Here is an 11,186-nt window from a genome sequence, read left to right as displayed (position 1 = left end):
AAAAAAAAAAAGTAATTCAAATGTAGTCTCATCTGACCATTACACCTTTTTCCATGTGGCCTCAGAATCTTCAAAGTGCATTTTGGCAAAGCTCAGTCGTGACTGCATGTATCCTTTCTTGAGGAGTGGCTTTTTTCTTGCAACCCTCCCATACAAGCCACATTTGTGATATTGTTGTCACATGCACACAATGACCACTCTTGTCAAATTCCTGCAACTGCTTCAGAGTTGCTGTAGGCCTTTTGGTAGCCTTTCTGACCAGTTTCCTCCTGGCTCTTTCATCCAGTTTGGAATGAAGTCCTGATTTAGGGAGGGTCTGTGTTGTACCAAATACCTTCCACTTTTTAATAATAGGCTTCATTGTGCTTCTAGGCATTGATAAAGCCTTTGAATTTTTTTTCCCCAAGTCTCCTGACTTGTGCCTGTCCACAACTGTATCCCGGAGATCTTCTGACGGTGCCTTGCCACCCATAGTTGATCGTTTGCTTCAGCTGCACTACCAAGGACTGAAATGCTCCAGGAAAGCTCTTTTCATGCTGAGCTAATCAAAATGACCACAACTGATCACAGTTGAAAGTCAAATGGCATTGTGTGCCATTGAGAAGGTGATTAGCTACACCTGATTGAGTTTACAAGTCATTTTTAGGAGGGGGTGATCCTTTTTCCAACTCTGTGATTGTTTTGTTTTTTCCTGACATGTTGGTGTTGGGCTATATCTTTCACTTGGATGTTATAAGTTGCACTGAGTAAATACAGCTGGATAAAACAAAAATTGTGTCCGTTTTCATTTCAGGCTGCAAAGCAACAAAATGTGATTATTTTAAAGGGGGTTGAGTCTTTTCTATAACCACTGTATACCATCAAAACAAATCCATAACACCAACTTGAATGTGACTGTTTATGAAGGTACGAGTAATTCAAGGCAAAGAACCCCCTCACCTCATGAGTATCTTTGGTGGGCAACCAATGGTGGTGCACAAGGGTGGGACTTCACGAAAGGGTGGCCAATCACAGGCTTCTGCAGTCCGCCTTTTCCAAATGCGTGCCAATCCTGCTGGGCACACACGAGCTGTTGAGGTGAGTCAAAAGTGTTCTTTGTAATGCATCATTGTATGATGCAGTTTCGTTTTTGTCGAATGTTCTTCATATGAAAATGTATGCAAAATTGGTTCTCCTTTGACGGTTGTTCACTTTGCCTGAAATAGGTTGATGCTGTGGCCTCCAGCCTCAACTCCAATGATGCCTTTGTTTTGGTGACTGCTTCAGGCTCTATGCTGTGGCTGGGTCATGGTACAAGTAATGCAGAAAAGACTGGAGCCAAAAAGCTTGGCAGCATTTTAGGAGTGGACCTTTCAGAGATATCAGAAGGAACAGAGGGAGGTGGGTGTATATCTGTCATTGGTAGAGGAGTGTTTTTTACTGTACTTATTTAAAAGTTGCATTCAAAATATAAATGAACCCATACTGAACAACTCTTGTTCTTTCTCAAATTTCTATGTAGATGACTTCTGGAGTGCTCTTGGAGGAAAAGCAGAGTATCGCACCTCTGAAAGGCTCAAGAACAAAATTGACACCCATCCTCCTAGGCTTTTTGCATGCTCTAACAAGACAGGACAATTCCTTGTGAGTTTCCATGTTGAATGGTTCAACTTAAATATACTCCACTGAAAATTAACACCGATATCAGAAAATAATCTTCATATTTCACAATTTATGTTTGTTCTGTGCCAATCTAGATTGAAGAGGTGCCAGGAGAGATGACCCAAGAGGACTTGGCTCCAGATGATGTCATGATCCTGGACACTTGGGATCAGGTAAACGTGTGTGTGTGTGTATGGCACACTTGCAATAAAATGCATTCAAGAAATGAAATCTAACACTGTACATGCTTGAAATCGTTGTCTCCAAGGTCTTTGTTTGGATCGGAAATGAAGCTAATGAAGATGAAAAAAGTGAAGCTGTGACTTCAGGTGCGAAGTTTCCCATTTTCAACTGCAATATTTTGCTACCGTTTTCATTTGCTAACAATTTATCTTTATCCGTCTTTCCTAATTTAGCTGCCAAATATATTGAATCGGATCCTGCCAGTAGGGACAAGAGAACTCCCATTGTGACAGTGAAGCAGGGCTTTGAACCCCCCACCTTCACAGGGTGGTTCCTGGGTTGGGACCATGACTTCTGGAGCTCTAATCCCCTGGAACGGGCCATGGTTGGTTTGAAAATGTAATCTGATGACTCGTAGGGCTGAGGAGACGGGGTTGTTTGTGTTTGTTTGATCGAATGTTTCAAATTGACTATAAACACTTGTGATATTACCTAACATTTTCTGACAACCTGATTGACCAACTATTCTTTACCTCACTTGTTCATGTTTTACCTTCATATGGGAAAGAGAAAAATGTCCTTGTTTACAAGACCTTCAGAAGGCACAATACAAATCCTGTTTATTCAATTCTTGATCAAAAATAAATGGAATAACAAAAATAAAAGGAAATTATCATACATCTTTTACATGTACATCTTGACAACAGCATTTTCTCTTCAGTTGTGGTATATTTAATGCGATTTTTACAGAAATCATTGTTAAGGTCTGATTGACCTGACAAGTAATAGTTCAAGAGGAGTTGTCGTCCTCTTTCTGGCCACTCTCCTCATTAATGTCTTTAAAAATGTCAGCTAGAAGGAAGCTCTGCTTCTGGTCAACCTTCAGCTCATTGTCATCAAGGTCTTCACAGTCTTTCACCATCCCTGGCAAGACTTTCTCATAGAGGAAATCAACAATGTCTGAAAGAAACAACACCATAGACATACAACAAACATTGACATACACCAAACATTAATGTACACCAAACATGTTCTCAAGTCTGAAGTCCTTTTAGACTTTAGAATAGTTTACAAGGCTCAAGAAACCATTTTTTGCAACTTCAGTTTACATCTCTGCAGTACACTATGGAAAATAGAAGAAATCAATGCTGGATCTACAACTAAAATCTGTAAGGTATAATGCCAAATTCAGCAATAATTTGAAGTAAATGAACACCCTTACCCCCAAAACACTTGGTCTTCCAATCGGGCACATAGCAAACTTTAAGCTGGTGCCACTTTGCTTGCACATAGGCTGGAGGAACATCCCTATGGGACAAAGACGTGACACCAATCTTGTTTACACCACCAGCAGCAGCATCATGGCTGAACAAGCAGGTGCATTGTTCTAGTTACTTGCTGGGAACCTGAATAATGCAACCTGTGTGATTGTGCTCAGATGCCATTTACACTACTTAATTAACTCCTTAGAGGATATTCTTTATTCTTGATCTAGCAATATCACCATGGTAAACTCTAGAGATTATGGACTTCTCAGATCATTGGAAAAGACTCCAATGTTCAACAAATACACTTTCAACAACACAGAGGTTACCCAATTAATCTGGGGTTTCACTGAATCAGTCATATCATAGTTACTTACATGTATAAAAAGAAAAGCTGAATGTAGCCAAGACATTATATTCCAACACACTACAGACATAATTCTGAAGATCCATCTCAAAGATAAAAGACCTTGTAATCATTTATGGTTTTTCACAACATAAATATTGCATTGTTTATTCAATTAATAATGCCAAACATGGTCAAAATACTTTTTGGGCAATTGTACATATAGTCAATGTGTTTGTAAGTTTGTGCAAAGCCAAAATGTATAATGTTTGTTGTGCAAGTCATTCATTTAGTCACACTGGGTTGTGAACAATTTAAATGTCTCCATGATCTGCCTTTACAGAGAGATTGTTAGTATCGTGCTACATTGCAAATTGTATCTTTTAAATTATTCTTCTTTTTGAGTGTCATTATTATTGCAGGTCTTCATCGTCACAAAAGACATTACAATTGATTTTACTCGCACACTATTTAGAAATATTTTTTCTGAAGCGTGCACACAGAAACCCGGCTGTCACAGTGCATGAGTACTGAACTAAGTTCTCTTTCGCATCTTATTGCACTTCAACTGCCAAATACAAACAGGGTTATGTCAAAGACACACAAGGTTCACAAAAACAGTTGGTTATGTCTTGGGTAAAGGTGAACAGTTGGGAGAAAATCAGATGTGTGTCAGTATATTGGATCTGTGCATTAGGTCTTCAAGTGACAGCAGGCTAACCTGCTGCTGTCCGTGTCATTTAATGTTTAATGTCGAACAACAACAGAAAAAGAAAATTGCTCACCTCTCTTGGCAAAAGAATATTTATGTAGCTTTAAAAATGTATACATAATTTATATAGTGAAGACTATGCAGCGTATTATTTTTTAAATTATTCAAATTCTTATTTGATTGCTGCTGTAAAAATGGACTTACTATACCTGAAATTTTGAAGCAGTTTATTTAATTTCTATCTTCCTTATATTTGTTCTATTATTTGTAATTTGCATCTTTGCTCATATTTTTAATAACAAAGACAAAATATTTAAATAAAATAAAGATAAATAAGATTTTGGTCATATCACCCACCATAACTTTGGCCTAAATGATCTCTTAACCATTTTCTTTTATGTTTTATTTCCTTGTAGGCCTATATTTTTAAATAGAGAAGTTAGTTTGGTTGTACTGCTTAGTAACTTGAAAAATGGTCTTAAAAAACTAAATGAAAAAGAATCATGATAAGATTATAAATCTTATAATATTATATATATATATATAATATTATTTGCCACATCGCCCACCCCAAACTGCAAATAATCCTCACCCGAAAACAGCCGTGAGATCATCCCAGTTGACATCCGTAACATCCTCCACTTGCATTTGATACATTCTGTGTGAATACATGACATAGAAGCCATATAGAATAAAACATGTCAGGATAACAAAAGCTAAGTAAGCATGCAAAAACAAGATCTCTCACGCTTTAATGAGTCTGATTTTGGCCTCCTGAGATTTCCTTCCTCTACAAGTCCCTGAAGACATCTGCACAGCGAGGATGGACATCCTTAGGGGTGAAGGAGAAAATTCAGGGACAATGTTGAATAAAAAAAAAAAAGAGAGAATCACTAAAAATGTATCACCATTTAATATAAAAGAGTTTTCAATGACTCTCACCATTTCTCTCTGCATTTGCTCCAACATCGAGTTTTAACCTTCAGAGAAATATTGAACCAGGGCAATTTTCGGTACAGTATTTCTCTGCTGACTCTTTTTGGTGTTGTTTTATTAGGGGACTCCGATTTCAGCACAGTTACAATATGGCCTCGCACAGCCCTCAAAAGTCTCTGCACCTCTTTTGCGGACCACGGCCCACTTTTTTTAGCTGTGTGATGCAAATTGATGAGATACAAAATGACCAACCATCACTAAACCTGGAATTTACAATTTTGGAAATTTTGAAAAGAAGCTTGCTGAATTAGACTTGCCGGTATTAAGCTGGGTAAAACGTTTCTCAAGAGAGTAAGAACTTCGACCAGTCATCTCAGAAATCTTTTGCCAGTTATTGCCATGTAGTGTATGATACTTAAGCAATGATTTGACTTCTTCTTCTGTAAACCTTTTGAGAAAAGGGAGCACTGAGGTTTATTAAAGCACAAAAATAAAAAGCAGAGCAGATCAATTTTCTAAGACCAAATACCTTGTAAAACTGTCATTTACCTTCCCTTATAGTTTCCACCATCAAAAACTTTCCTTCCACGGCCAAAAACATTATGGCAAGGCCTGGGAATTCCTTCCGCTTTTCAAATTTGATTTGAAAAAAGACGACAACAGATTAAGCAACAAAAATTGTGCATTTTCAGTATAGCTTATTACAATGTTCAAGATGTGTTCAAGAAGTCTTTATACTCCATTAACCCGAAAATGAAAATACTCTCATGATTTTCTCACCCTCATGCCAACCCAGACGTACATAAGAAAAAAAGACTATGAGAGTGAGTAAATGATGAGAGAATTTTCATTTTTGGGTGGACTATTCCTACAATTAACATGTGTAAAAAGGCATATCTGGGATGCAGGACTAGCATGCCTCGTATTGTGCCTCTGTACAAAAACAAAAAAGTTTAAATCGTGCAGAACGATGATGACCTTAAACCTTTCAATAACAAAATCAACAAATGAAGTAAAACCAATGTGATTGTTGTGACTCACCTATCCTTTCAAAAAACTTGTAGACCTTTTTCAGCTTTGTCAATTCCTGTGTCTCTTCTGGGAAACGCTTTGGATGAAAGAGCTTGATAGCATCTTTCACTCCTGTGAGAGCAAGAAAATCTCTAACGTTCCGTCTTAACCTCTCATTTTCTGCGTTAGAGTATCTTCCATGCCTCAACACGATGCCTGTGGACATCAGTGTGAAGAGTGAAAGGCAAAAAATATTCATTTTGTATGGGCACTTTACATTTATAACATTAATCTTTGTGTATAAATAAATTATATACGCTGATCTGAATAATAATAATAAAAGTATAAGATAAAAAAAAATAGCAGATATAAACAGCCTACCTTGCTTTCTGAATTCCTTGAATCTTGGCAGATCATACATGATCATTTTATTGATATCATGTGAGCTTCTGGACTCAATTTCAGGACAAAATTCTTTCAGTTCATTCAAGAGATTGGGGTCAACTTCTGGTTCATCCAACAGAGCTCCCTTTCTTTTGCGCTTTCTAGTACCGATTAGTACAGCAGGTAAGCCACTTTCCTGATCTTTCTTCTTGTGTTGGACTTCCTCATGTTCTGTCATCAGGACAGGCTGTTCTCCTTGTGTCATGTCATCACAGTCTGCCTGTGTCACATCTGCTCTCTTTTTCTTTTTCTTAGCAGGCTTCTGTTCCCTTGAACCCTGCGGCTCTTGTGCCTCTGCGGTCTTGTCTTTTACTTTATGCAGGCTTGTGACAACCTCCACACCTTCATTCAGTTTTCTTTTTTTCTTTTTGTCTGTAGGTGTCTGCAGACTTATATTCTCCAATTCCTTGTTCTTCTTCTTCTTCTTCTTATGCACCTTTTCACGTTGCTTCTCAGTCTGCACCTTTGGACTTTGAGTGAGTTCACGCTGCTCTGGAGTTTCACTTTTCTTTCTCTTCTTCTTCGCCTTTTCTCTATTAACGCGGCCCATTGTGTCATTACGCGAATCTGACTGCATTTCATCCAACATTCTTTAAAAAGCAAAAATCATGACGAGAAAAAAAAACACAGCACAACGTGTCTTTCACCAACAAACACGAAATCCAACTTGAGTCGTGATAGTCTTGCGCGCGTGTCGTTAGAATATCACGTCATCCTCGCATATTGTGATTTCTAAATCACATTAAAAGAATTAAGACGGGAAGAAATTGAAATTTTATTTAGCAATATATATGTAACGTACACAGCTATGTTTTCTATACCTGGGGAACTTTTACCGAGTTGTTTTCCACGCGGGTTTTTCCTATTCTTCTTCTTCTTCTTCGGTGTTTATTGGCGGTTGGCAAACCAACTTGTAGGTGCATTACCGCCACCGACTGGACTGGAGTGTGTTTATGGGATTGACATAATGAGAGGGGGGGGGGAAGAGCCATTAATCATATTATTAATAATAAAATAAATAACTAAAAAAAAGAAATTTTAATAATAATAATAAAAAAAACAAAAAACGATCTTCTTCTTCTAGTAACGTTTTATGGCGGATGGCAAACCAACTTCTGGTGCATTTACCGCCACCAACTGGACTGGAGTGTGAAGCACTAATAAGCAACTAATATATACATATTTATATAAAAAATATATATATTCCTAATTTCTCCTGATTAATCCTATTTCTTTAATGTATTTAACAATAGCACCATATATTTTACCTTGTTCTGCATGCTCTTTCAAAAGGCTTGACAAATTAAATGATTCAACAGCCATGTTTCTTACTTCCTTAATTAGTTTTAACCTTTCTTTTCCATATTTTTTTACATTTTATTAAAACATGCTCTATTGTTTCTGCCTGATTACAAAAAATACATTGACCTGTTTCATGTTTTCCTATATTAAACAGAGAGTGATTTAATCTAGTATGCCCTATTCGGATGCGAGAAATAATTGTATCTTCTTTCCTATTCCTAAAAACACTTCTTCCATTTCCTACTTGCTGCTGAATATTATACATTTGTCTGCCCTTGCTATCACAGTTCCATACTTCTTGCCATTTTTTGTTTATGAATTCTTTAATTTTCCCTTTAACCTCATTTTTGCTAAGAGTCACTTGAATATCTATTTCTGAGTGTTTAAGAGCTTGCTTAGCAAGCTTATCAACCACTTCATTAGCCTCTATTTAAGCTGTTATTAAGCTTACATTACTTATTCTTAACAAACTTGCAAGAATCTCATATATAATGTCTTGCCTTGATGATTTGACTCCACTGGCAAGGCTCAGTATTGCTGCATAAGAGTCAGAACATATTACTACTAATCTTGGTTTTACTTCCTCTACCCACTGAAGTGCTACCACCATGGCAATTAATTCTACACATGATCAGTTATTATTTTCTTAATACTATTTTGAAACTTTGGAATAAATTATTCTACTTCTTCATCACCAATAACAAGCTCAACTTTCAGTTACACAACAACCATAGTTCCACCTGTCAGACAGGAGAATCATTACAAACATATTACAAATACATTAGCGCACATAAGCAGAGAAGCACAGTGTTCTTACTATATATATCTATATATTATCTAGTATCGTACTATTCTTACTATATCTGCCAATACAACAGAAGAAGATAGTATGATCATATGTTATTCCAAATTCAGCCAGTATCTGCTTCTAGCTCAAAGTTGCTGCTGTGTGTGTAACATTTTGTCGGTTTAAAGTAAACCTATGGTTTAAACAGGAACTCACTATAAAACTGCCATTAATAATTTATAACACATATGCGTAGATAATAAATTAAAAACAAGCACTCGGTGCTAATAAAACAACAGTTGTTATAAACAATTTCCCCCACTCACTAGGCTATAGAATAACTGTGACATTATTATAAAGGCAAACTATGTTTTATGTTTTCATAATAATAGTATAACATATTATACCAATAAGACTATTTAACTTGTCATGATTTTATTAGTTGTCTGAGTTGCAACACAATGTTTTTGGAGCTAATTCATTTTAAACTAACTCAAAAAGTGCAATTAACTTTAAATGCAACACTTTGGTTTTACCTTTTTAAACAGCAGTTAATTGTATCGAGTTGTTTTGTTGTTTGTGCACTGAAAACTAAAATGCAAAAGAAACTGAAGCAAAAGATAGGTACACAAAAATGAAAACAAATAAAGAAAACAAAATTAAAATGAACTGAATAAATATTCAGGGAAGTTTTCTTGTTCTTTACACACTCCAATGTTTTTCTCTCATCTCAGTATATTGATATATGAAGGTTTTTCCCTTTTGACCACCAACATTTGTTAATGTAATATTTAAGTAGCCTAATATTTATTTAGAATAATAAAGTTTTTCGTCGTAAAAGAGTAAAACATACTTTTTTTTTTTTAAACAACCCCATCTTATATCAGCGTAATGAACACTGCCATCCCTAACTTCGTGAATAATAAATGGTCCTTTGACAAGATGTGATTGGAGTCTGTGATGTGATGCTGCCGCCCTCTGTACTGGAGCGGCAGGCAGCAAAACAACCCTGATTCTCCAAAAGGAAGTAACTACGGTAGAGCTTCGTGTTCAAAATACTGTCAACGGATCAACAACAAAAACAAGCAGCGCGATCTGCTGACCTTTGTCATTGGTAAGCGTATCAAACTACTCGAGTAAAATGCCACACATGCATTGCGCCTTTTATTTATTGTGCCTGTAGATGACGAGACGGGCGATGCGTTATAAATAGTCATTTGAGTCAAAAAAAAATTTTTCCAAACATCCAGCATCGTAAATATTCTCTCCTTTTGTCATCGTGTGACATTTGCCTTTTAGCTGCAGGTCGCATTTATACACATGCTTTCTTTCGTTTAAAACGTTGAACTACGTTTCGGTGCAGCCTAATGTTGTTTTTGTGATAAATAAATAAATAAATAAAATCTACCCGCTTATTGGCTGCTGTCGTCACCTTTGCGTCTGCCTGTACTTTAGTGTAGTTACATTACGCCTGTTTGACTATATTTAGCTCATCATGAAGTCATACAGTGAGTTTAAAAGGATACGTACGGTATTATCCGTTATTGTTTAAAAACACTAAAACTCATGAAACTCTAAAACAGAAATACTGTGCGTGTAAATACTGGAAAAGCAGAGCTGCAGAATCTGGTCGAACAGCGCAAATCCAAAACAAACGCGTTGTCATGGCAGCCGTGCATTTGAAATTCAACAACTTGTCTGTGCGCAACGCGCAGCTGTTGACTTGAAATGAACGGCTGACTCCTGACCGGAGGCTTATTTTAGGACTAGTCGAGTCACGTTAACTGCTTTCACGGCAGGAGCACAGCAGATCGACAATTTTATCTTGAAACATTTTATGTGAAACAGCTGTTGTTTTGGGAGATGTAACGTTAATAATCGATTTCATTAGGGTTTTTGATATTCACACTTTTCTGTCAGTGATTGGTTCTTCAATATTAGGTCTAGCGATTATGCAGAAATAACTAACTAACAGAGCTGGGTACATGATTACATGTAATCTGTAACTGATTACATGTAATCTGGATTACTGGATTAGAATAAATTACATTTTAAAATAGCCTACTCGTAATCAGACTACAGTTACTTTTTTATTGATTACATGATTACATATTATTCACACAATGGCAATAAATTACTCATAATTTATTGATTCTCCCTAATTCCTCTTTTTCATCTTTTAAATAGCCTACCTTATAGCGCTTATATTCATTCAGAAAGTCTTACAGTTTTGTGGACATTCACACCAAGACTAGTCAGGTGGCTACACAGCATTTGACCACTGGATTAACAAAAATCATTTCAGGTTTAAGAAGTGCTTCAACATTCCATCAACTATTAATGAACATAACGTATTACTATGTCTTTGCAAGGCTTTTGTCTTTCAAACACATTAAACTGCACAAATTCATGTTATTTCTTATTTACACGTAATGCAGGCATTCCCAAATTTTTTGGTCATCTGAACCTCTTTCACCTAATTTATTTACTTGAAGTCCCCCTGATGATTAATAATAAATGATTTTAATTAATAATAATTAATTTTAATAATTAAGTATC

General features: G+C 36.3%; 3 protein-coding genes across 8 annotated transcripts in view; 2 read left to right on the top strand and 1 right to left on the bottom strand.

Annotated features, from left to right (window-relative positions):
* The window catches only part of gsnb (gelsolin b), a 13,341-nt gene extending 11,026 nt beyond the window's left edge, over positions 1-2,315 (top strand). For both annotated transcript variants that reach the window (XM_016542000.1, XM_016541999.1), the window contains exons 11-16: positions 907-1,077; positions 1,206-1,380; positions 1,502-1,623; positions 1,737-1,814; positions 1,910-1,970; positions 2,058-2,315. In XM_016542000.1, coding sequence (XP_016397486.1) covers positions 907-1,077; positions 1,206-1,380; positions 1,502-1,623; positions 1,737-1,814; positions 1,910-1,970; positions 2,058-2,227 — 777 coding nt within the window. In that variant the 3' untranslated portion in view covers positions 2,228-2,315. The remainder of the gene's footprint in view (positions 1-906; positions 1,078-1,205; positions 1,381-1,501; positions 1,624-1,736; positions 1,815-1,909; positions 1,971-2,057) is intronic.
* A 112-nt stretch (positions 2,316-2,427) lies between these two features.
* Positions 2,428-7,436, bottom strand: LOC107731031 (transcription termination factor 1-like). Of its 2 annotated transcripts, none has more exons than XM_016542002.1 (10): positions 7,360-7,436; positions 6,476-7,128; positions 6,125-6,310; positions 5,633-5,711; positions 5,401-5,531; positions 5,090-5,297; positions 4,896-4,979; positions 4,740-4,805; positions 3,047-3,132; positions 2,428-2,784 (listed from the first exon to the last, which is right to left on the bottom strand). In XM_016542002.1, the coding sequence occupies exons 2-10, from the start codon at positions 7,125-7,127 to the stop codon at positions 2,615-2,617; spliced, it is 1,662 nt and encodes a 553-aa protein (XP_016397488.1). In that variant the 5' UTR covers position 7,128; positions 7,360-7,436; the 3' UTR covers positions 2,428-2,614. The 2 variants fall into 2 exon arrangements, with proteins under 2 accessions (XP_016397488.1, XP_016397487.1); XM_016542001.1 differs by having other exon boundaries at positions 6,476-7,270; positions 7,360-7,423.
* Positions 7,437-9,636: 2,200 nt separating this feature from the next.
* LOC107731047 (tubulin-specific chaperone cofactor E-like protein) overlaps positions 9,637-11,186 on the top strand; it is a 25,497-nt gene continuing 23,947 nt past the window's right edge. For all 4 annotated transcript variants that reach the window (XM_016542030.1, XM_016542028.1, XM_016542029.1 and 1 more), the window contains exon 1: positions 9,637-9,741. The gene's annotated coding sequence lies outside the window, so the exon portion shown is untranslated. The remainder of the gene's footprint in view (positions 9,742-11,186) is intronic.

The sequence above is a fragment of the Sinocyclocheilus rhinocerous genome, unplaced genomic scaffold (assembly GCF_001515625.1).
Source record: "Sinocyclocheilus rhinocerous isolate Xijiao unplaced genomic scaffold, SAMN03320098_v1.1 scaffold157, whole genome shotgun sequence".
NCBI classification, from domain to species: domain Eukaryota; kingdom Metazoa; phylum Chordata; class Actinopteri; order Cypriniformes; family Cyprinidae; genus Sinocyclocheilus; species Sinocyclocheilus rhinocerous.
The sequence above is the reverse complement of the archived record's forward strand: the minus strand, read 5'-3'. Positions and strand labels throughout refer to the sequence as shown.

Bases quoted from the DNA above. Each gene is read 5' to 3' on its own strand.
- LOC107731031 (XM_016542002.1), bottom strand. From the start codon at position 7,127: ATGTTGGATGAAATGCAGTCAGATTCGCGTAATGACACAATGGGCCGC. The intron at 4,806-4,895 runs GTGAGAGATCTT...GTATTCACACAG, and splicing joins AAAATCAGACTCATTAAAGC to AATGTATCAAATGCAAGTGG. The intron at 2,785-3,046 runs GTAAGGGTGTTC...TGTTTCTTTCAG, and splicing joins GAAGACCAAGTGTTTTGGGG to ACATTGTTGATTTCCTCTAT.